The sequence below is a fragment of the Delphinus delphis genome, chromosome 2, assembly GCF_949987515.2.
Source record: "Delphinus delphis chromosome 2, mDelDel1.2, whole genome shotgun sequence".
Classification (NCBI taxonomy): Eukaryota; Metazoa; Chordata; class Mammalia; order Artiodactyla; family Delphinidae; genus Delphinus; species Delphinus delphis.
The window spans coordinates 42,314,283-42,340,006 of record NC_082684.1 but is presented as its reverse complement, the minus strand read 5'-3'; the positions used below and the strand labels follow the sequence as shown (position 1 = coordinate 42,340,006).

The window sequence follows — 25,724 nt, the reverse complement described above, 5'->3', positions numbered from 1 at the left end:
CAGATATTGCTGAGAGATGAAGGCCTCCTCAGTGGTGGAGCTGGTGGGCAGAGCGAGTACCACTCAAAGCATCCACCTCCATTGTCCTTTCAGTTGTATTCTGTCAGCCTCCCAAAATGAGACCCAAGCCAGAGCCTTTGTGGTGGCAGCTCCATGTACATCTTGAAGACAGCTCATTGTTCTGTATTCATAAAGGAGAAAATTCCACTCTCTGCCTTATTGATGTCTTTATTCTGTGTGAAAATTGCCTACAGCTATTAGTTGCTAAAAAGCCAATGCCAAACCAGAACTTTAAGCCAAAACCATTGGAAAACAAATTATCTTGAGGTTTGTATCTGTCCTGGTGAGTGATGGATAGATTTTTGTCTACTCTTGACTTCAGGGACTTAGACCACGGATCCATCCAACTGCCGAGGGTGTCCTGTGACACAGGAGGTGGGCTCAAAGCCACTGGGAACCTCTGCCCTGGGTTCTCTTGACTAGTCGCGGAGCAGTTCTGCCTGTGCCCATGCATAGGAGAGGGAGTCCACGTGGCCTCTGGAGTCAGAGCACGCTGCAACCTAGGGTAACTTCCTCTGAAATGGTTTCTATTGGAATTTGAGTTTATTTCCTCACCTACAAAATGGGGATAATGCCATCTCTCTGCTAGGGTTGGTGTGAAGATTAAAGAAGACAGCTTCTTTTAAAAGGCTGGCACCTAGTCATGGGTGCTTTATACCCCACATCCTAGTACAACGAGAAGGATAGGAGGTAGTTCAGGTATTTTCTGGACACAACACCCCGGGCAAATATCTCAGGCTTTTCCTTTTCTTGAAAGCTGATCTGCCTGCTGTGAGCACGCCAGTGTGGGTCCTAACTTGCAGACCATTCTGCCTCTATCTGGTGGAAAGCATCTCATCAGAGCCGGTTGTTATAAACTAGTTTCCTTTCTCTCTTCTGATGAGTCACTCATTTTGATGTATTTTAAAGTGTTACCAAATAGGTTGGTTTCAGAATTACTTACTGCACCCTTATCATAAATCTCATAAATAAAGCAGGCGTGGGTGAGAGGTCAGCCGTGTGAATCTTTAAGGAATGGAGGCCCTGAGCAGTGCCTCATACTCTAACAGTCTCCCTACCACAGGCGGGGCAGTCCAGAGCAGTCCAACCTCAGGATGTAGTGATTTCTGGAGGTCCCAGACCCACACTCTGCCCCATACCACCCCCCACCCCCCGCTTTGTTTTTAGTAACAGCTTTGTAGAGGTACAATTCGCATACCCTATAATTCACCTGTGTAAAGTGTACAATTCACTGGTTTTTGGTACACTCACAGAGTAGTGCCCCCATCACTACAATACATTTTAGAACATTTTCATCACCCCCAAAAGCAACTCCCTTACCCATTAGCCACCACTTGCCACTTCTCCTCAACCCTACCATCCCCAGGCAGCCACTAATCTAGTCTCTGTTTTTGTGAGTTTGTGTATTCTGGTCATTTCATAAATGGAATCATAATATGTGGTCCTTTGTAACTGCCTCCTTTCAGTTAGTGTAATCTTTTCAAGGTTTTTGCAAGTTGTAGTATGTATCAGTACTTCATTTCTTGTTATTGTTGAATAAATTCCATTGTATGGACACACCACATTTTGTTTATCCACTCATTGCTGATGGACAGTTGGGTTGTTGCCAGTCTTTAGCTATTATGAGTTTTGCTGCTCTAAATGTTCATATACAAGTTTTGTCGTGTGGAAATATAGTTTCAGTTCTCATGGGTATATACCTGAGAGTGGGATTTCTGGGTCATATATAACACTGTATATAACTTTTGAGGAACTTCCAGACTGTTTTCCAAAGTGGCTGCGCTGCACCATCTTACATTTCCACCAGCAGTGTATGAGAGTTCCAATTTTTCACATCATTGCCAACTCTTGTTAGTTTCCACTCCCTACCGGTCGACCAGCTGCTTTTAAAACGGTTCTATACCTCCTGGAGAACTGAGGATGTGTAACTTGGGAATGTGGTGTGTGTGTGTGTGTGTGTGTGTGTGTGTGTGTGTGTGTGTGTGTGTGTGTGTGTGTGTGTGTGTGTGTGTGAGAGAGAGACAGAGAGAGACAGAGAATTGCCAAATAGAAATAAAGTCTTCTTGCCAACAATTTTTAAATGATTTGGGATATTTAAAAATAAAATATTGAGCATTAGTGTGATGTCTGCATATATTTTATGCCTTTGAGCATCAATCCTTTTTCTGTATTACCTCCTCCTCCTCCCCTCTCCACTTCTGCTTTGTCCTTTGCCTCAGCCACAAATCAAGAATGTAACCAGGGCTTCCCTGGTGGCGCAGTGGTTGAGAGTCCGCCTGCCGATGCAGGGCACACGGGTTCATGCCCCAGAGAGGCTGGGCCCGTGAGCCATGGCTGCAGAGCCTGCGCGTCCGGAGCCTGTGCTCCACAGCGGGAGAGGCCACAGCAGTGAGAGGCCCACGTACCGCAAAAAAAAAAAAAAGAATGTAACCAATCTGAGATTCAGCATTTTTCCTGGAAAATAAGATTCAGCTGAAGTCCTGTCTTTTCTGCAGGGTTTTTAGGTCTTAGATTATCCCCACCAACATATTTGAAGAGTGCTGGGGATGATAGCTCTGTGCACTGTCCTTGTTCAAGTAACTTCTTCCATCTTAACGTTAGCAGGGGAAGATTTCCTTGGGGAAAAACAGAAGAATGTGTTATTAATTGACAGATCGATTCTTTTGATGTATGTGTGTGTGTTAAGTGCCTGCTCTGTGCCAGGCCCTGAGGCAGCTGGTCCTTAATGACTATGTGGGGCGGAAGGTCTAGCAGGGGAAACAGGCAACAAAACAGGCACTCTTATCCACTGTGACTGAGGGCTGTGAGAGGGGCCGCTCCAGCAGTACATTTTCCTGGGGAAGAACCTTTATTCCCCTCTTTTTTCACAAGGTGAGAGTTGATTCCCAGGTTCTATTTCCATCACTCTTAGCTCTCTTGCTGGGAAGTAATATTCTCAGCTTCTCTTCCAACTCCTCTTTGGAATATGCATAGCTTAGTCTCTCTCCCTTTCTCTAATTCTCTGCAAATCAACCTGCCTTCAGAAAGCATACATTCTGTGACCCTTGGTGCTATAAATTTCATAGGTTTGAACCCCCTTGGGGAGTTTGCAATTGTCCAGCTGTCTCCATGACGGGTGGCTAAGTGTCTAATTCAGCACTGAAACCTCAACAAGCCCACTTGTCTACAGATGAAAGTTGGGTTCTCCAACCCAGCTTTCAGGAGTGAAAAGGAAGGTATTTTGATCTCCATTTGCTTGATTTCTTAACCTAGCTGTCATTTAATTCCATTCTTGTTGGGGAAGGAGGATGCTGCTTACTCACACCTACCCCCAAGCCTCACAGGTACCTAGTGTGGAAGGATCTTGGAAGCCTTCCTGGAGGAAGTGATATTTAATGTAAGACATGAAAAACTAGAAGGAATTATCCAGGCAAAAAGGAGAGAAAAGAGTGTTACAGACAGTGAAAACAGCATGTATGGTATTGGGAGATGAGAGAGAAAATGTGGAAAGCTCAAGGAACTGAAAGTTCAGTGTGGATGGAGTGTGAAATAGGAGCCTGAGCGGATTGGGGTTCTGAGAGCCAGGAAAAGGGGATGGGGATGGTTGTGTTGATTTAATTATATATCTCAGATTCTTATTTGAACCAAAGGACAGTACCTCTGCTTTCTTACAGGTTTTCTCAATGAACTAAATATACCAAAGTACATAAAAATATTTTGCTGTCTGGTTATATTTACAAAAATAACCCTTGCTCATTGCAGTCTCTTACTGACACCTCTTACTGAGCTATCAGTAAGTTTTAGCAAAAAGTGTCATGTCTCCTTGGGTAGATTCTGAGTATGTTTTCCGTTGAGTCCAGTTGTTGAGGTGAGATGCCTTGTTTCAATGCTTACCTCCTCTGCCTACTTTAATTTTGAAATGGAAAGGAAAGAGAATTTACTAAGAGCTCCCTTCCAATTTTCTATCCAAATACATAGACTCCTGAATATGCCAAGAGTTGATGGGCTGAGGGTATCCTGCAGAATATTTCACAGGAACAGCCATATTGGAACTGGTATCTCCTCACAGGTTCCCTCAGTTCTCTTGCCTTGTGAGGTTTTAGGTGCAAAACCAGGTTTATGACAAGTATGATCATTATTTTAGAATGGTACTTGGAATCAGTTTCACAGACTGACCAGAGGAAAACTTTCCTTTCTAATATAGTACATCACTGTGAATTTATAGCTAGTTGGGAATAACACGCAGTATGGACCCAAGTTTTCCTAAGCCTGAAATGTTACCAATTCCATTTACAGTGTTTCCTGATTAATCTGCCTTCTTTCAAATTCAGTGTTTAGTCTACCATTTATTTGGCCAATGGGTCTAATGTTCTGGGATAATTTGTTATACAGTGCTGTGCCTTCCAGGAAACATAAAATATTTTAAAGAAACTTATTGAGAAATTTATTAATGATCACCTTTTATGCAATTGAGGACTGTCAACAAAAGTTAACGTCTCAATGGGGAAGATAGTGATGGTGGATAACGAGAAGATTTGTATGTTCATAAATATAATAACTTAGTATGGGTCAGTTTTATCGTTATTAAGTCCTGAGGACACTCTCAACATTAGTAACCAGAATAGACTTTGAGAAATGAAGAAAGTAGGAATGAGAGGATTTAGTTGATGTATCAGAGTTAGATGAATTCACAGTCAAGGTAAGCTGTGCCAGATGAATTCCCTTGGGAACCTACATCAGTAATCTCTTCATTTTTCATTATGTTCTGAAGTCACTTTGGTATGAAAAGAGCTACAGGAATCAAAGTTAGTCTTATGATTTACCAGTGTTCAGATTTTGTTCTTTTACTAGCCATGTGAATTGGTACACATCTTCTCAGGCTATCAACATAATTTCTTTTATTACTAGGGCTATTTTAAGCGCTCTTCAATAATAAAATTTTTCCATTATCACCAGAATTGATGAAAAGTTTCAACACTTTTTATCTGTTTATTTTTAAAACTTGCCTTTTATACGAAGACCATGACTAAGAATAGAAAGTTTCTTGCAGGAGCTATTCAGTTCCTTGTCTCCAAGAAAGATGAAAAAATTGGGTAGCAGGAACATTTGATATTAACCTGATGGAAGAACCAAAAAACTGCTTTGTAAGAAGTCATATTTTTAATCTGTTGTTCTTAATTGGAGTGTAAAGGATTGCTTGGTAATTAAGCAGAGGAAATCAGACTGTATAAAGACTTCAAAGATATATCTAGAATAGTCTCAAAATGTTCAGTTGTCTGGAAGCCAAAAATCATAGTCTAATGAAGGAATTGATATCAAAATTGTTCAATTTCCATGAGGTTAATTTTGTTTTTTCAATTGACAAACCTATAAAAGTCAAAAGAGAAAATCCTGTTTATCTAAAGCACATAGTTAGTTGACAGAAAAGGAAAAAAATACTGAGTAGATATTCCCTTGACACTGTGGCATTTTTGGATAAATCAACTTGATGGGTTCATAGAAAAATGTTTGGAACAGTATGAAAACATGTAATACATCACAAAGGGAAGTGGGAGTGTAGATATGGGCTTAAATGTGTTCAGTGCTAAAATTCCTATGGGGTAGATGTGAACTACTGCCAATATACAGTCAATTTAAAGGTGACCCTAAAACAATCCTAAACCCAGAACTTTATAAACAAATTATTTAGGCCCTGAGAACACCTGATGATTTGCGAAACAGGGGTTGTGGATATAGGTGGTTTCGCTTGCTTTTATCTATTGTACTTTTGAACAGAACTTTGTAATAAATCCAGGAATCAAGTAGGATTGGCAGTAGATCTTCATCCCAATGGACAGTATACACTTCTTTGTACTGGTTGAGGTCCTGTCTGCTTAGAGACAGTAAGATGGTCAAGATGGTTTTCAAAGTTTTCTTCAATCTTCTGATTCACAAAAACAAATCCAGGAACGCTTAAGATAAAACCACAAAACCATTTTACTCCTTCTAGTCCTAAATTTATATCTTATCTCATCAAGACCATTCCAGATGTCCTTTTCTCCATTTACATTTTTTACTTCATGTTAGATAGTTTGTTATCAGTCCATTTATTTCTGGGTGCTTCTTAATTTAGATTAGGGACTGAAATGGGGGTGGGGACGCAGGGAGAGATGGAGGAAAGAAACATGAAACCTTTATTTATTTATTTAATACAAATACTGTAAAACCATCTCTGAACTGATAATGTTATTGAGAAAATGTTTATGAGTCCCCTTGGCCTTGATGATTTTCATTATTAGGAGTCCTAAAGAGACGCTGAGCGGTATGTATCTACTTAGCTTTTGGCTACAACTTAAAATCTGATTGTTTAACTTAATCCTCAGGCTACCATGTGCGAGTTACACAAAGTCAGCAAACTGCGCTACTTGCCAACTCTTTACGTGTCCCCTTACAAACCAATATAGGTTTTAAAGACTGGGAGGATAATTTGATCTCCATAAGTAGTGTGGTTTAGGTAAGCTTTCAAGTGTAATTTTGAAAATGTGTTTCAGTAATGGCTAGTTTGTACAAATAACTGCACTTGAGAATATCTATTGATGCACTGGGAATCATTTAAACACCACTTGCTCTCACAAAATATATGTCACATGGCCTGCGGGAGGTGAATGCCCAATACATGGATCGTATATTTCAGTTGTAAACTGTCCTCAACTCTTTTTTTATCTGCTGTGATTGGAATCCCCTATCCTCTACCTTCAATTCCCAGAATTCCTCTGGAATTTCAAACTGTTTCTTGATTCATGTTGTAGGAGCTCAGTACCAGCTACCTCTTTTAGTTATGACTTTCTGGCTCATGGATGAAGGAAAAAATATATATATATATGTAATATATATAATATATAATATATATTTTTAAAAACGAGATTCCTAAAAAAGGAATTTTCCCCCTCTTGTCCAATTTTAAATGAATCTACTGGAAACATCCTACAGCTGCTAGATGTTTATTTCATTACACAATATAATATTTAAGAACTAAACTGAACCAAATGACTGGAAGCTCACTTAGAATATATGCATGGGTTGTTTTCAGAAAAGATGGGTATTTCTCAGATATAGAAGAGAAAGCAAGTCCTTTGCCATCTTTTAAACAATTGGTTTGAGTTTATTCACATATGGACACTCATTATGTTAAATCCACTGTGAACATGCCTCTTTGCATTCAGAGAGCAGAATGGTACAGGCATCCTATCTGGCTTTTTCACTCTCAGGATCCCCAGAGCAGTACCTGACCCAGAATCAATGCTCAGTAAATGCTTGTGGCCTGGATGAGTAACTTACTACTGCAGGATTACACATGAGATGCTCAGGATGTATTTGAGTGAATGTATGCATGTGTGTATGCAGGAATTAATGACGGCTGAATCATCCAGCAGTTGGGTTCCTATTTTGAATTATTCTTGAAGTAGTCCTGATAGATTTGGGCTGATTGCTGCGCTCTTCCTGCATCCCTGCCCACCCATTGTCATTCTGTTTACTCATCTTCATTTGGTTGTCAGTTACTGTGTGAGCACCAGAGTGGCTGGCATGAAGGATAGCAGATTACAAGGCTAAGGGTGACAATGTCTAAGAAATATTTTCTGTCCTCAACAGTCTCTCTACCCTATATTACATGGTAAAATAAATAAATAGCTGCAGTGTGGGAAGAGACTCATTGTGCTAGATATCTTTTGACCCAATTAAAACTTAAAAGTGTCAGCTGAGCTGCCCAGCAAGTCTCTGGAGGACATGCTGAGCTGGTGGGGAGGGGTCTGGGCGATAGCAGTGCTGGTGTCACTGAGGGAGGGGGACGTGTATGGAACTTGGCTTCACAGTTGTCCACAGGCCCTTAGGGTGCCTCTCTCATCTGTCACTCTATAAGCTGACTCTGTGTCTCAGGAGACAAAGTCCCTCCATTCACTTAGGAAAACACTGCTTAGAAATTCTCTCAATTAAGCCTTGTCAACAGAAGTCGTATTAGATTATAAATATAAAAATTGGAAATTTGGGTGGCTGGATGGGTATTGGGAGATGATTTTAACGTATGTTTAGAACAGAGTTATTTATTTTAGATTACTGGAAAGCTGCTGGTGATGCAGACTAATTAAAAATTAAAGTTACTCTAATGAGTTTCTAGTTGAAATAACGCGAGGAAGCCAAATAAGAAGCCTACAGGTTTAGCAGCAGACTTTATCTAGCAAACTGGATAGTTTGCATTGCCTACTATTAAAAGTAGGAAAGGAAATAGTATAAAACAATTAACCATGGATAGTGAGGTACTAAAAATTATTTCTATTAGTCACCCTTTGCTTGTGGGATTTCTCACTTCTTTTTTTTAATATATCGAATGAAAACACTTCTATCAGACACAGAGAACCTTGTTGTATAGGTGGTGGTGAGTCACATTGTGGTATTTTGTGTAATGACTAAGAACGTTGGCAGAAATCGTACAGGCTGAAAACCTTCCAGGTTTGTTCTCTGTGTGTACACATCCCTTTTGGGACTTAACACTCTCCGTTGTTTTCCATTTATGTCTTTCCTGACTGGTTAGGAATAGGTAATAATTCACTGAATGCACCTCTGTTTAAACAAACAAAAGTCGTATCTAACTTTCAGGTTTCCAAACCACCTCTATGAAAATAAAATACTGTTCTCAGGGTCATCGTGGTTAAATTTTAAGAGCTGTGATGTCAAGTCATGGCTCCTTGATGCGAAGGTCATTTGCTGTGGTAAGGCTGGATGTTCATAAATTTAATGATTTAGTACAGCTGAATAATACCTTTTCTCCATCCGTTTACAAAAGGGTAATTTTTTTGTTGCCACAGTGTCACCCTTCAGCCCTCCACGGCCTTGTCTGGCCTTTTCCCCGTAATGTGGTGCTTCTCACCATGTCACGTGAACTTCAGGCCTGTTCACTTGTCCCTCTGAGAGGGTTTGACTTATATCTGGTGGTGTTGAGTTGTGGGATGGGAGGCGAGGGTGGACGAGGGAGAGGGCTAAATCCACGGAAGGCACTGCTGGTGTTGGCTGTATGTGAGGTGAACCCCAGGGGGTTGCTGCTTGCTGGGCATGTGGGAAACCTTTGGTGGATGGGGTTAGGATGGGTGACTTGGGCCCGTTTGCTGTGGGTAAATACCGGGTGTATTTAATTTGAAGGAGAAAAGTTAGCCTTGTGTGAATAATAAAATGTTGAAAATTCTGTGAGCTCTATACAGTGAGTCAGATGGGTGATTACCTTGTCAGGGACTGTTTAAAAACCAAAACCAAAACCAAACAAACAAAGCCAAAACAAGAAACCCAAACAACCCAAAACAGAAGCACATACAAAACAATGGGTTGATTGGCAGGGTGACCCCAAGGACCTGTCTTAGCTTCTCCCTCTCCTCATTTTTTTTTTTTTTTTTTTGATACGCGGGCCTCTCACTGTTGTGGCCTCTCCCGTTGCGGAGCACAGGCTCCGGACGCGCAGGCTCAGCGGCCATGGCTCCCGGGAGCAGCTGCTCCGCGGCATGTGGGATCTTCCCGGACCGGGGCACGAACCCGTGTCCCCTGCATCGGCAGGCGGACTCTCAACCACTGCGCCACCAGGGAAGCCCTCTCCTCATTTTTTTAACCTCCATTTCTCCCAGCGTTCATCATATGTCTTCCTACTTCTGTGTGAATATAGAGTTAGCTTAACTCATTAGAAGTAGAAATCCTGAGTTCCTTTATTAGAGATTTCTCTTGTTAGCTGGAAACTCACTTGCTGTTGGCTTACTGAAATCTATTGACGTGGTAGATTTTCAAAGAATAAATGCTTTAAATATTGGACTGAAGGTGTTATAAATAATCTCATATTTCAGTTTAGCTCACATCTCTGACAAGAGCTTTTCAACTCATTCAAGACCCTTATTGTATATTATCTCAAAATTCCTTCACTTGCTTTATTTAGCAAATCATTCCATTTCCTTAGATTTGTACTGTGCCAATTGTTTTCTGATTACATAGATTTCTCTATAGAGCTGCCTGCTTACTCTAGAGTGTAGGACTGGTGGGGTTTCTTTGTACAGAATCTTTTAGAAGTGGGGCTTGATAATATGCTTTGTTAGGGATGAAACCCAGAATTTTAGTTCCTGCAGCTGGGCTTCCTTCAGAGTTTTTTCTTCTTAATAAAAAAATGTCTAATTATTACCTTTTCTCCAAGATATTATAACTATATGAAATAAATATTTTATAAAGTTATGAAAAACATAATTGATATCTTCCCAAGAAGAAAAGCCTTTAGGGTTTTGTTCGTTGCTTTCAGTTTTTCAGAAACTTGAGCTTTCCGTGGAGAGGAGTGATGCTTGGTGCAGATGTTTCTTTTTCTTTCATTTGCTAAATCATTTTCCTTTAACTTTTAAATCTCTGTCCAAGAAAGAATAATATGAAAAAAAAAAATTCTTTGGCCGATGCAAGGAGCTAGGCCATCCCAGTCTGAGGTATAGTAGCAGGAACTAAATTTATGCTATTCATCTTTGCATTAATTGCCAATCCCCAAAACAATATCTGACATAGCTGGATTGCAAAAAGGAAAAAAATAAAAAGTAAGGTGAGAGGTAAAAAGTAAAAGTAAGGTGATCTAGAAGCAACCGGGATGGAGGTTGGGCTAACTACATTTGTTTGTTAATCTTAGTGAAAAACTTTGCTATTAACCCGCAGAGGAGCCAATACTCTTCTCTAGTCCACCACTCAGGAAAGACAAAAAACACTGAAAATGTTCTTCAGGACTTCAATCATTAATATTAACCTATCACCTAATTTAATGTTAAGGGACATTGGGGAAACATTGCCTATCTCTTGGCCTAAATGGAATGCATACTAATAGAATCTATGTAATTTCCAAGGAAAGGACAGGAATATTTCATGGAAGTGATCATGGTTTCAAACAAAAATTGTATCTGAAGTTGTCCCATTTCCAAGATTGAACTACTTACACTAAAGAGCTCTGCTTTTTCCCTTTCCGTCCTCTTCATACATTTGTTTTCAATCAGTTTCTCTTCTAAAGCAATTCCTCGGTTTATCTAATGTTCAACCAGAATTTTCTTTCCTTACTGTGTACACAAGGCTCTATTTTCTCTACTCTGAATTCTTTGTTTTCCTGGGGCTCCAACAACCAGGCTTGATTTTTTTTTTTTTTAGAACTTTATTGAGATATAATTTACAAGCCGTAGAATGGACCCATTGTAAGTGTACGGTTCAGTGCATTTTTCTAAATTTATACAGTTTTGCAACTATCACCACAATCCAGTTCTAGAACAGTTCCATCACCTCATCTCCTCTTGTGTCCATTTGCAGTCTGTCTCTGCTCCTGCCTGTGGCCCCAAGCAACCACTGATCTTCTTTCTGTCTCTATAGATTGACTTTTTTTCCTTAAAAAATTCATGTAAAGAGATACTATCTGAGGTACAGTGATCCTAATTGTTTTGTTTTCCATGATTGCCTCTTTCAGTATTTGAGTTAATTATCAAAATGAAAAATTCTCTTGTAATATTACATTGAAGTAATTTCATAGCTTTGAAGAAACTAATGTGTGAGATGATTTCAAATTAGTTTGTACTCTGTTATTTTTCCTCCTTGCATTAATTGTGCTTCCATTCCCCAACTTGCCCAGCAGTGTATCTAAATGCGTGCAAGTAGCTGGAAAAGAAAGAAGGCAAAAGCAATCTATCCATTTTGTAACCAGAGCATGACCCCAAGAGTGGTGTCTGTGAGATGGGGTGTAGCTTCAAACACAGAAGGTAAAACTAAAGCTAGCAGCTTCCATAAGAAACCATAGAGTATTTTTTTTGATCTGCAACTTGCAGAGATTTCTTGCAGAAGACAAAAAGCACTAACTCTAAAAGAAATAATAAGTTATATTTTATAAAAAAACACTTAGTGATCAAAATAGACTGTTAACAAAATGAAAAGACACAGGTGAGGCAAAATACTCTCAGTACATACCTCTGACAAAGGACATGTTTTGCAACAACAAGACAGACAACTCAGAAATGGGCAAAAGATTTGAGTAAATACCTCATAAAAGAATGCGTATGAATGGCACGTGAACTTGTGACAAGGTATATTCAGCATCAGTTGTCATCAGGAAAATGCACATTAAAACTGCATTGAGATACCACTTCACATAAACTAGGATGGCTAAAGTTAGAAAGATGCAGCACCAAATGTTTGTGCGAATGTGGAGTAACTGGAACTGCCATATATTGCTGGTGGGAGAGTACAATGGTACAAGCAGTTTCAGACGCATAAAGTGCAAAAACCACTTCAGTGTATACCTTTGCCGAACTTGAAAACTGTATACTTAGGAGTGTACATTTACTGTATGTACATCTTACTGCAAAAAAGAGAAAAGAATGTGTTTTAATCTTCGAAACTCATTGATCTTCACTATGTCCCACAGTAATCCCCTCTCCCTCCTTCCCAGCTGCCCCAGCTTCCCTCACCTTACTTTTTTCTTTGCAATCCAGCTACGTCAGATATTGTTTTGGGGACTGGCAATTAATGCGAAAATGAACAGAACAAATTTCATTCCTGTCCCCTGGGGATGAGTCTAGAAAGGGAGTCATACATGCTGATCACATAACTGCAGCAATGTGATAAATGCCGTAAGGTTAGGAGAGCAGAGAGGGGCTGCCCACCCCAGGAAAGTCAGGGTAGACTGCCTGGGGGGAATAGCAGATCCCTTGAAAAAGCTTAGATAAACAGGATTGACTCTTAGACGTGGTGGGAAGGGCTCTCTGGGAAAAGGGAACAGCATGTGCAAAAGATTCAAAAATGGGCAACTTGTGATCCCACGTGCTGAAAGGTGGCTGCTGGTGGTGGAGGGGGGAGGGGAGGGGAGGGGAGGGGAGGGGGAGGTGACAGCCGGGGCAGCAAGGTGGGGCAAGTCAGCAAAGGCCATACCATGAAGGGCCCTACCTACCAGCTAAGGAATTTGGACTTTATCCTAAGGAGAGGAGCTGTCGAAGCCTTCTGTCCTCTTGTCTTCCTAACTAGAATCTGAATTCCATGAGATCCAGGTCTGTTATTCATCTTTGCATCCTTTGTAATGTCTGGACACGGTCCTGGAATGGGTAGGACATCGAGTAGGTGTTGATTGATCTCTAAGGCTGTGTGATAGTCTCTTAGAATCTTGCATGCTTGTTTCAGCCATATTAAAACGGAATGAGTCAGAGCAGAGATACTTTTGGAATGGAGAGATGGGGGTCTCATTACACTCTGGGCATTGTGCCTAGGCACTCCCAATTATTATTTAATCTGTGTCACTCTCCTTGCTCAGATCTACCAGTGACCTCTGATTGCTCTCAAGATAAAGACCAAAGCTCACAGTGGCCTGCAAGGTTGCTGTTCACTCACTGTCTGCAGTGCTTTTTACCTATTTAATTCCTATTCATTTCTCAGGTCTCCCTTCAGTTCACTCACAGCCTTCACCGCCCCACCTCTCCCCACAGTAAGTGGGTTCTCACAGCTCAGCTCCGTGTGACCGTCCCTCGGACTGTGTGATTATTTGATTTCCCTTCTGCCACCTCGAGCACATGAGCTCTGTGATACCTTTCTACCCCCTGCATCTACAATGCCTAACATTTAGTAGACACTCAAAAAATGTTTTGGTTGCATGAATTTGGTTGCTTGAGAGAAGGCTATCAGATATATATTATTCTCATGTTTGAGGTGAAGAAATTGAAGTTCAGCGGTTAAGTCACCTGTTAAAGGTTACATAATCCATAAGAGCCAGACCTGGAACTCAGGGATGTCTGACAACAAAATCCTCCTCTTCGTGCGAACAGTCAGTCAGCAGGCCCAGCAGGCCGCGAGTGCAGCTCATGGATGCATTTGCCTATTAGCATCAGTGCCATGGCTCTACCCACCTGTTGAATGATCAATAGAATAATAGGCTAGTGGTTAAGAACATGGCTCTGGACCCAGAGAGTCTAGCCTCAAGTTCCTCCTCCACCATTTACTAGCTTTGTTACCTTGAGCAGGCTATTTAATCTCTCTGATTCAGCTTCCTGGAAAGTGGGGTAATATTACCCACTTTATAGGATTATTGTGAGGATAAACTCGATTAATCCATATAAAACGCTACTATTAAGCACACAGAAAGTGCTCAATAATTGTTAGCTATTACTATTATCACGACCCATGTATTCCTTCCCATTTTCTTACTATAATCCCAAATTATATCCAGAGGACCTATAGCAGTTTTTAATTTTTTTATTTTATGGACATTCTCTCCTTTGCATGGAGCCATCTGCCCTAAGTCCTAGTTCAACTGAGTCCTCTCAACTCAAACTTGGTCATTTCTGTGTCTCAGCAGGAGCAGGTTTCTAACAGCAAAATATGGTAATATTAATCCTCTTTGCTGTGAATTTCTAGGTTTTTAGGATTTACACATTTCTTCACACCTCTGTTCAATGAGGAAAAACACAGTGCTGAAGTGTAGTAGAGGAAGCAGTATTAATAGCACTGTTCTCTCTCACAAATCACAATCCTTTCCCCCAGATTAAGCACCGTATCATCAAGCTCTTTGAATAACTGACCTGACCCCCACTCCCAGAAAACCCTAATTGTTGGGAAGTGATTTATGTCACCATTCCCCCCCATTCATTAATACGTGAGAGCTGGTGTAACTTACAGGAAATTAAAAAAGGAAGAAAGGAAGAAAAATAATTAGTTCACATATATAATGGTTGCACGCCAAAATTTTAACATTTTTAACATGTTCCCTTATAATGCAATTTTCTGTAAATATTTTTCATTCCTTCCCTGGTTTTCCATTGTTGAAATTCTTAACTAATTTCTTGTGGTTAGGGTGTAATAGTGTGTGGGTGTGTGTTTTAATGACTTAACTGTTTACCTTGCTCTTAAAAGAAAATAGCCCCTGATTTGTATTTAAATGATGAGAGAACTAACTGCAGTAAGGTTGCCCCTGCCTGTGCCAGGCATCGCTGCCTGCTGAGTTGATGTTGCAAATCTTCATCCAGCCCTGCCAGAGAAATGACACGCCCATCCTGGAGGTGAGGAAGCAGAGGCTTAATGAGATGAAGAATTTCCCCTGGCAGGCAGCATGTGTCAGACCTTGCGTGGCTAGGCTCTGGAGGTACAGGTGTTAACAGGATAGGGCATAAGGGATAACCAGAAGCAAGCCTGGTAAATTAAGTTGGGGTTATAAATAGAAGACCTCAAAAGACAGGCTGAGGGATATATAATTAATTTTGCAGGCAGTGTGGAACTAATGACATTTTGCACTTGCTCCCACCTGCTCAGTCCTCAACGCTAGGCGATCAGTGATGTAAGGAGCCTTCCAGGTGATTCTGTTGCTCACTCAAGTCTGAGAACCGCTGCTGTAATGTATCTGTGGCCATGCTGTGGGAAGGATGGAAAGGGCAAGGAGGAACAGTGGGAAGGCTGGTGCCAGAGCCAAAGGAGAGGTGATTAGGACATAAGTTTGGGTAGTTTCATCGGAAACAAAACAAAGGGAAAAACTGTGAGATTTTTCAAGGAAGAAATGATAGGACTTGATGACCCAGTGAAGGTAGGGGTATAAGATGGGAGGCCGTTGTTCACGAGCGGCAGAGCTGCAGATACACCCCAAAGGCATTATACGCCTCAGATATTTGAACCTTATTATTGTGCCTTAATTTATAGCAATTTAAAATATGTCTCACACCCATCAATCTGCTGCCCTTAACTAGATTTAACTTTCCCTATAGGGATAAAAATGTACCAGACGCTCAATACCAATAATAATGTTGACCATGGACTGAGTTATCAAATGCCAAGAACTATTCTCTATGCACTTTACAGTCATTATCCCATTGTTGTTCATTAGTTATGGATGCTCATAAATTGCTTTCTGTTAGTGTCCAATCTAAGCTGCACACCACTATAATATTAATGTTCCAGACCCTGATCCGAGAGGCTGAGTCTGGGCTCTGGAGTCAGGTGGCTCCAGGCCGAAACCTCAGCCCCATCATTTACCAGGTGTGTGGTCTTTGAGGAGTTTACTTACCCAACCTTCTGCCGTAATTTCCCCCAGCTGTATTACAACAGGTATTATTACTACAGCGAGGATGTAATCATGAGTGGAATTCTTAGGGTTGTTGTGAGAGCTTAAATGAGAAAATGCCTGCACAAGGCTTGACACTTAAAGTACTTAATAAATATTGATGATGCTTTTGGTGATGCCTATGGGGATGCAGATGTCACTCCCTTGCTCAGAACCTTCAGTGGCTCTTCTTGGTCAAGAAAATAAGCTCCTTAATCTGGCATTTAAGATTTTCCACCAACAAGTCACTCCTTACCTCTCAAACCTTTCACCTGATGATTCTTTGCATAAACCCAGGGCTTCAGCTAAGCTGATCAGTGTCCCCCGCAAACACTCCAATCCAATACCACATCCCAGCCTTTTGTTCTGTTCCTCCACCCCTCTCATCATGTCCCTCAGGGCCCATCCCGCTAGTCACTGTTTGTGGAGCCATCCTTACCAAACCCTCGTCTGCAATACGATTAAATCCTTCCAAGCTCTGGAGCTTTAAAGGCCTTTAATGTTCGATGGACCCTCTGGAGCTTTAAAGGCCTTTAATGCTCGATGGACCCTCTGGAGCTTTAAAGGCCTTTAATGCTCGATGGACCCTCTGCTGCAGTACAAGGTGGCCCAGAACATTCTGCCCATGTTCAGCCGCCTTTTCCTACCCTTCAGTAAATGTAGGGCTGTGCCTGTCCCTCTTACTGTGCTTGGTGCCTAGCCCCAGGCCAAGGACCTGCTTTCTTAGTGCTGGTAACAGACACCTATACTTAGCTTCTTGGTTTTTCCCAAGTTCATTTAAATATGTGTTGGTGTTGTTTTCTCACCCTGATAATGCTGATAACTTCCCTTATAGGAATAACATTTAATCTGTGAAATAATTATTATTATTTTTCTTCTCAGGATGAACTTGACCTCACAGACAAACACAGGGAAGCCATGTTTGCACTTCCAGCAGAGAAAAAATGGCAAATATACTGTAGCAAGAAAAAGGTAAGCTATTCATTATGATTATGATTATGGTTAACTGGAAAATGATCATTTTGGATGCCCTTTGCTCTCCCATTTCATCACCAGAATTCAGGCAGCTCTTTATAAGGTAAAAACCAGATTGAATGTGTCCTGTTGTGGCCTCGGTGCTACATGCAGTAAAGGGCCAGCTCCTTGGTTGTTGTTTTTATCAACACTTCATTGCACCCCACACCTCACACCATTATTCATAACGCTGTGTAAATGAGACCCAAAATAACATCAGCTTACAGAAGACTGAAGTGTTTTTCCCTTGTCCTTTACATGAAAGTTTGTGTGTAGGTAGGTGAGAACTAACACTGTGGTTTCACAATTGTGGTTTCACAATTGTGGTTTTCACAGCCCTCTGTGACTCCCTTCTAACAACTTTCCATTTCGCCATCTCTAAGGTGTGGCCTGTCCTCGTGCTGTGGGATGGCTCTCCAGCCATTTCACATTCCAGACTAGGGGTGGAGGAAAGGGGGAGGCACAGGCTCCCCACGCCCCCACTCTTAGGGCCACATCCGGGAGTTACAGACCTGAATTCCCCTCACATCGCACTGTTAGCTACATGGCCACACTCGCTTGCCAGGAATGCAGTCTTATTCTGGGCAGTCATCCACACATAAAAGCAGGGGATTCTAGTACCTTTGGAGGAGGAGAGAAAGGGTATCGGGGGCAGCAAAAAAAACGAACTATTCCCTAGCCTAGCACTAGGCATCACCCTATGGACTGTATCTCCTTCAGTAAAGCTCACTCTGCCATCTTTTAAACCCCTGTGGCAAATTCTTAGACTGTTCTCTCACCCATTTTTGGAACCAGTGCTGTTCATGGCCACCTTTTGCCACTTTTCCTTCTGTTCTAGGAGAGACTTAAATCAAGACGGGGAAGTGGGAAAGGCAGGGCTAGCACCTAAGAAAAATGTTACCTCTCCAACAGGAGTGGGCACTCAATTACTAACCTCTGGAAGCAGGGAAACAGGAACAAAATATAAGAATCCAGTATCTTGTCAAAACACGGTGTCAGCCAGGGAAACCTTTTCTTAGGGGACTAGGATGCATTTGGGGACCTCCATTTACCCCCATGGCTGCCCCCCACCCTTTGCCGCCTTGTGTAATTGGCATGCCCCCCGCCCGGGAGCATCTCTCCAGCAGTAAGCCTGTGTGTGCCCCTTTCTCGCCAGGCTTTATAACCTTTGTAACGCCAGCATCTGATACTTGGAAGCAAAGGTAGGATGAATGAACCACTGAATTGTCATGAGTGTTATACTGGACTCTCAAACAATCTAAAGCACATTTAATTTTCCACCTGAGCCATTGTAATTGATAAAACCATGTGTAGGGTTTGGTTCCCTGGGCCTTTGCTGAGAGACGTGTCCAGCTGTAGCCTTTCAAGATGATTTCTGAGCCATTATCAGATCAGATCAGTTGGAGCATTAAGGGTTCCTAGCCCCGTGGTAACCAGTAAGATGTGTTTGTGAATGAGTATATCCTCTTCTCCTCTTTCTCTCTGTGCACATCTTACCACCTAGAAAACCTCTCTTCTGTGGAACTGATGGTCAGTGGCTCAGGAAACAGATTTTAAAATGAAAGAATTTTAAAATGAAAATTAAAATGTGTCATGTCCTGTTCTGAAAGTGATGGTAGTGTATGGTCTTGAAAACAAGAGAACTTCTCCTGCAGCTGTCTTCAAGACCTGGCCCCTAGAACTGAGAAAGAAAAGCCCTTACGTGCCCGAGTACACACAGGACATTGTCTATTTTGGCTCATCCGAGCGCAGATTTTTTTCTCAAAATTAGGAAACAACATGAAGCGGGGATTGAGAATATGCACTAGAGGAAAGGAAAGGGCAGGAAAATGGGAGCAGCTTACTGAAGGGAAAGTTTTCTTCTTTCCCAGATTTTATTACACCCTTGACGGCAATTGAAAGTTAATCATGGAAACTACTGCCCCTTAGATTAGAAAAGGCAAACCCTGGAGGATAGTAATGACCCCGGGCTCACAGCTGCTGCTCATTTTTCAATTTCCAGGCCTATCAAATCCCCTTGCAAACCTTGTCTCCTGTGTGCGTGGCGGGTTGCCTTTTTGTAGGAGCATGGATATGGTTGTGGCCACTGGCCTCAAATTCCCATTTCCTGATGGATGGGCTCTTCCTGCGAGTACCTGGCCGGATTGCACAGATCTTTGGAAATGCAGTTCTCCTGCTAGCTTCATTCCAGCAGCTTGGATTCCTTTTATGACTTAGCAGTGGTGTGGCTGAGTGGGAAAGCCATCTTAACTCTTTGGCGAATCCCATGGGTTTATAGATCTGCCTCACATTAAAATGGCTTGACTAAGGATTTTCTTGATTAGAGCTTCTCAGACTGTTAAAACTATGCTGTGCCTTTGGTCTGAAACTGACCTTTTGGGGCCCCGTAATAAATCGGGAAATGGCACAATGAATAAGAGAATGCACAGCCCTCAGCACGAAAAGGGCACGATGTTTGCCTCTCTTCCGAGAAGGTGATCCCCTTCAGGACAGGTTGCCCATTCTCCGAAGGAAACCCGTGGTGGCCATCCTTAACGCCGAGAACAGATTGTTTTCCTTGGACCATCTCTTGAGTAACCTTTTCAAATCAGACACGTCACCAGCAAGCCTGACCACATCTATTTCTCAGGCCGAGGCGAGGGAAAGCTACACCCCTATGGCTCCTTCAGACTTTCCATCTTTCAAGATTAGAACCCAAGGCATCGGAGATGTTCTCACACATAGTGAAGCCATAGAGTAAGGGCCCACGAACGCCAACAGAAACAGAGTTGGTGAAAAGCAGGCTTTCTGTGTAAAAGTGCACAGCAGTTGTGGAGACAAACGGGGCTGGGAACTGAAGATGGGGCCAGGCCTTCCTTGGCCAAGTGGCTCTTTTCCATCCAGTAGAGACTTGAGTCCCAGCAGTGGCTATCTGCTTATCAAGCTCTGTGTTCATTTCTCAAACGGCTCTATCTGAGTCCTCTGGTTGAAAACCCATTTCCAGAGCCAAAATGAAAACTGCAAAAGTATTTCTGGGGCTAAAAGAATTGGAAAGAAATTAATTGGAATTTTGCCTAATTGAGTAATCCGGGGGAGAGCAGGAGATGGATGTCGCAGCCTTGAAAGTCCAAACAAGTCTGTAAAAATGACTGAGCCGGTTGGTCAGCCGTGGTTCGTCCTATGCCGCCATCCACTGTCAATTTTTTCAACTTTTACGAAAGGTCCAAAAAAAGGTTCTGTTGGTGGGGCTGGGGGTATTTTCAAATAGGAAATGTTTGTGGTTCTTATCTTTAAAGGTAATTCCCTTTTTAGTTCCAATCACAACATGCTCTTTTGTTTAAGTGAGGTTTTTCCCAGTCTTCAGCCAGAAACTGCATCTGTTAACAATCTTTTGGATTTTAAACTGAAGCCTTTTAAACAATGAACCATCTGACCACGAAAGGCATCTGGCCATGCTGTATTTGCTTATTGTTAACATGATTTTTAAACCCTGGGAAAAGTAAGGAGTAGGTCTTCAGAGAGGAGAAACTAAGATAGCGTACGAGCCATACTATGGCCACAGCAATCTTATCAGTACAGGCAGAAAGCTTCTTTAATCACACTTCTTCACAGGAGCAGTTGCAATAGTTGTGTCACTTAACCAGTCCTTGTAAGTGTCCAGAAAATACTTGTTCCCCCTCCATGAGCTTCAGAGTTCACAAAGTCAGTGAATGGGGTTAGAAGCTGTTAGCTGTAGTAACATCAGATATTTGAGGCAAAGATCAGAATTTGATGACTGTACCTAATTTTTCTTCCTTCCATTTCTGATTCCTAAGCCAAGGCTTAAGTAAATGGCTCTAGATTCTCCATATTACATTTCTATATCTTTATATATATACATATATATATATATATATATTTGGTTGCATCAGGTCTAGTTGTGGCTCACAGGCTCCTTAGTTGCAGCACGTGGGCTCCTTAGTTGCAGCACATGGGCTCCTTAGTTGTGGCCTGCGAACTCTTAGTTGTGGCATACATGTGGGATCTAGTTCCCAGACCAGCGATCGAACCCGGGTCCCCTGCATTGGGAGCACGGAGTCTTAACCACTGTGCCACCAGGGAAGTCCCCATTTCTGTATCTTTTGAGGTCTGCTTTGGAGAAGGTGAGTTTTTACTCTACTGCTGAGTTTGACTCTAGTTTAATTAAATCACTCTAGAATCTTGTCTAACCTGGCTGCAGTTGAGCCGTTAAGCTTTGTGGGAAGTGCTGATCTGGTGATAGGCATGTTCTGAAGACATCTAGGAAAAGGGGCTGAAAATTCTCCTGATACCTTTCATTCACTCCCTTTATTTGGTTCACATATCCTAATTGGATCACCTCCCCACTCCTCTCCACAAGAAGGAATTCTCCTTCACCACAAACACAAAAAGATGTATGGTGAATGGTCATCAGGATCTTTTAGATCCTGGAGAGTCGAGGCCCTCCTGTGTTGGGAGCATGGGGAGGAAGTGGTTTGATCAAAACAGGGATTTAAAGGAACATATGCTAAAGTAGAGGAATTAGAGACAAAAGGAACCATCGGTCTGCACGACTGTCAAACAAACCAGCTGGACAACAAGGAAGTGGGATGTTGATACATTAATCCTCTGGTTGTTCAGAGTCTCCTAATGGGAAGGGAAGAGGGAGGAGAAGTTAGGTCTCCTCTTCCTTCGTTACTGTAGTTGTTTGAATATGCAGTAGAGTGAGCGTTAGGTTTTCAGGTGCCCACTTTGTTAGAGATTTGGGAGAGGGAGCCAGTAAAAAGGGAGGAAACTAGATATCCGTAACTGTATTTCTAGACTTCTTTAGAAGTACCTGGTTTGGTCTCCTGTCATTGAGTTTTCACCCTGGTAATGTATTCCAGTTGGCCTTTGTGCTCCTAAGTGCTAAGGGGTTACAGAATGTGGCAGACATAAAAAAGATTAGAGATGAGATCGGGCTGTCTTTCCCCTTCTACTTCTCTGAAGAACAGATGAGGGAAGCACAGTAGCTGGAGGATAATGGGTATTTCCAGGCTCTGAAACTCGCTGCCTTGTCTGCATGTTCCCTGGCTGTGAGAGATGAGGATGTCTGTTTAATCCCAGATTGAAGCAGTAAAAAAACAGTAAGCTTTACGGATCTGGTGCTTCAGTCAATGAAGCAATGCAGTTGGTAAAGGACTAGTTGGTGTGTGATTCACCCCGACGTGTACTGAGTACCTTCTCTGGGGCAGATTATTGGCTAGATTCTGAGGATGATTAAACAAGTAAGTCAAATTTCCTGGAGTGGATGGTCCAGGTAGAGGAAGCAGATAAAATCAAATAACTGACAAGTCTTGCCATGAGCTCCATACTAGGGTAAGCAGACAGGCTCTGGGGCACAGAGGAAGGAGCCTCCAAGCTTTGGGATGTGTGTGTGTGTTGGAGACAGCAGTTCGTTCCTTCACCACTTTGACCCCTCCTGGGGTTATGCCAGTGAGGGACCTGTTGCTGTCGTCATGCTTTCATCCCATCATCTAGAAATGGGCTCCTTTTCCAGCAGCTGAGCTATGTTCACATATGCTGTACACTTTCCCTCTTGATATGTACTTTGTTCTTTTTCCTTTTTGCCAATGCTTAAAAGGTCAAGTTTAGACTGTTGGGTAATCTGATCTTTACTAAACACAATTTCTAGGGCTTGTTAGGAAATCTGTAGAGAGGCTTAAACTTTTGAAACATGAAGACACTGAGGGGAAGACTGAAATAACTGAGGTTTGTTCAGCCCAGAGAAGAGAAGTCAGGTGAAAACACCAACTCAGTCTGTTCACTGGGTGTGCGTACCCCAGTGAAACTGTGGTATCTGTCAAAATATTGCCAATTCCAGTGGTAAAGAGCAGCTGCCTCAAGCCCTCCCAATAAAAAACTGTCCTGAAAATCTGACCTTTCCCCCAAGGGCCCACCAGTCTTCCTTCATGATTCAGGGACTCAACGGTTAACTCCTGGCATGACAAGCAGGGGACGCCAGGACCCTGTTCCCATATTGCATCATTAGTTCTGATTCATTGATGCCCATGTTACACTGTTGATAAATATTTTGAACATTGGCCTAAGTATGAGATGCTGATGGACCTAAAGATGGTGGCCAAAACCATTTGATAATATGTACCCAGAGCCTGAAACATACATCTTCCAGGAGTCGATCCCATGGAAATGATAAAAGATGCAGGCAAAGAACTATATGTGAGGTGCTCTTTGCAGTGTGGTCTGTGAAAGCCAGTGACGGTAAACAATTTAAAGGGGGATGGTTGTATTATCGTACACAACCGTAACAGTATCTTGCTCCCACTGAAAAGTCATGCTTTCAAAGAAATTTTGATGACATGGGAAACTGCTCAGCATGTAATGATAAGGTTTAGAAAAAGATGTAAAACTGTGTAATCAGTACGATCAAAAGTTTGCAAAGAGTAGATATAGACGTAGGCCGAGAGAAACCATTGTTTGGTGGGATTGTGGGTGGTTTACATTTTTTTCTTTATACAAATATTTCCCAAATTTTCCACAGTGCATTGTTCTCCATCCTACCTTGGGATAAGGTTGTTTTGTTTTTTTCTGATTACAAAAATAAAATTGCTCTTTAAAAAAAAAGCGTAGAGTATATTTTATATCTGTCAGTTTCAGTCAGAAAAGCAGGACTACTGGGGGAAACACACACACAAAGCAAAGAGATTAACCCTTATATAATCATGCAAGCTAGCTAAGCACTCCCCCTAAAGCTGCTGTCTTTGCTTCATGTCCCTGGAGTAGGCAGTTGGGAAGGAGGGTGGATGTAAAGTGGGGATGGAGCAAGGACAGGCTGGAGCCCACAGGGACAGACTGAAGCCTGTGGTAGTTCTCACTGCCTGTCCCAGGACTACAAAATGCCTGCTGCTTCATTGCCACCCTCCACGTCTCCCTTGAATTTCTCTTGTGGCTCACCCTACGCAGAAAGATACAAGAAGGGATGTAGGCAAGTTGGTTCAGCCTAGCGTACTTGAACATTACAAAGCCACCACGTATTGCTCTTTGAAATTAGGAGGAAAAATAAATATTATTTAAAATGCAACCAGTGCTTGTGCTGTAGAGACAACCCTAGCATTTTTTTTTTTCTTTAGCTCAGGGGCCCTTTACTTTCTCTATTTACTCTTCCCTGGGAGGATTAAAACAAAGGTGAATCTGCAAACCACCCAGAGTTTTTCAATACCATTGATCTCTTTAAGCAGTAACTGTGAAAACTTGGTGATTCTTGGACCTGATGAGATGGCCTCAGCTTTCTGCCCAGAAATCCACTAAAGGCATGTTTCTCATGGCCCTTTCCCCGCTAAGTAGCATAATCTCATAGCCAGTGACCCATTTTCTGTCTTTATTTTCTTTTTGTTACAAAAGCCAGTGCTATCAAAATGAGCACCAGATTTTAGAAGTGGAGTACAAAATTTGAGGGTTCTCTGCCTCTGGCAGCCCTTAAACCAAAGTTGTACCCCAATAAAGGGCAGTTGGGGGCTTCCCTGGTGGCGCAGTGGTTAAGAATCTGCCTGCCAATGCAGGGGTCACGGGTTCAAGCCCTGGTCCGGGAAGACCCCACATGCCGCAGAGCAGCTAAGACCGTGAGCCACAACTACTGAGCCTGTGCTCTAGAGCCCATGCTCCACAACAAGAGAAGCCACTGCAATAAGAAGCCCACGCACCGCAACAAAGAGTAGCCCCCACTCGCCGCAACTAGAGAAAGCCCGCGTGCAGCAACGAAGACCCAATGCAACCAAAGATAAATAAGTAAAATAAATTTACTTTTTAGAAAAAGGGAGCAGTTGGTTCATGAATATTTATTTGCCTCCTCTTCCTATAATCCCTTTGTTTAATAATACCAGTTTGGGGGCATTTTTTCCTCCCAGTGTTACCAATTCTATCATTCCAGCTGTGCCTACTGCCACCTCTGCCATGGAGTGTCCAGGTGGTCGTGAACTCACAGTTTGTGTTTTCATTAATGTTGACTCAGCTTCATTAATGAAGAAGCAGTGAGCAAACTTGCCCGTAGAATGAACCAAAACATATCTACCTTTCTTCTTTGGTGCTTGGTGAAGTGAGCAGACATCTTCTGGATTCTTCTGTTGGGGTGTTATACTCTGGTTCTGTAGAGTTCTCTGTTTTTCAGGCTTGAGATACTGCCAGTGAGAGAGCCTCCCCTTGGGGTGGATTGTCTCCAAATGTCTTTCCATTAATGGATCTGCCTGCAGGTTTCCTAAATTATGTTTGTCCTTCACAGTTGTTCTAAAGTGTAGCGTAATGTGTCTAACACTATTTTTTCTGAGATAAATAGGAGCCGAGTAATAGCTATGAGAAAGACTTTGCATCGTCAAAGGCCATCCAAAGGGTAAGCTGAGAAGGCAGGATACCCCATTGATTCTCTAGCTGTGTGACCTGGGATGTATTTCTTAACCCCTCTCATTTCTCTCTTCTCGTCTGTACAATGAGGTCAATTTCGTAAGCTTGTTGTGAAAACTGAGAAAATATAATTTTGAAGTTGTCAGAGAACTTGGGACATGTCAATGTTAGCTGTGATCACTGGCAATGTCAGTGATGGTGACAATAAATGAAACAG

The 25,724-nt window shown here is 42.1% G+C and overlaps 1 protein-coding gene across 3 annotated transcripts in view; it reads left to right on the top strand.

Moving 5' to 3' along the window:
* The window catches only part of DAAM1 (dishevelled associated activator of morphogenesis 1), a 179,359-nt gene that overhangs the window by 68,064 nt on the left and 85,571 nt on the right, over positions 1 to 25,724 (top strand). For all 3 annotated transcript variants that reach the window (XM_060004472.1, XM_060004473.1, XM_060004471.1), the window contains exon 3: positions 17,006 to 17,095. In XM_060004472.1, coding sequence (XP_059860455.1) covers positions 17,006 to 17,095 — 90 coding nt within the window. The remainder of the gene's footprint in view (positions 1 to 17,005; positions 17,096 to 25,724) is intronic.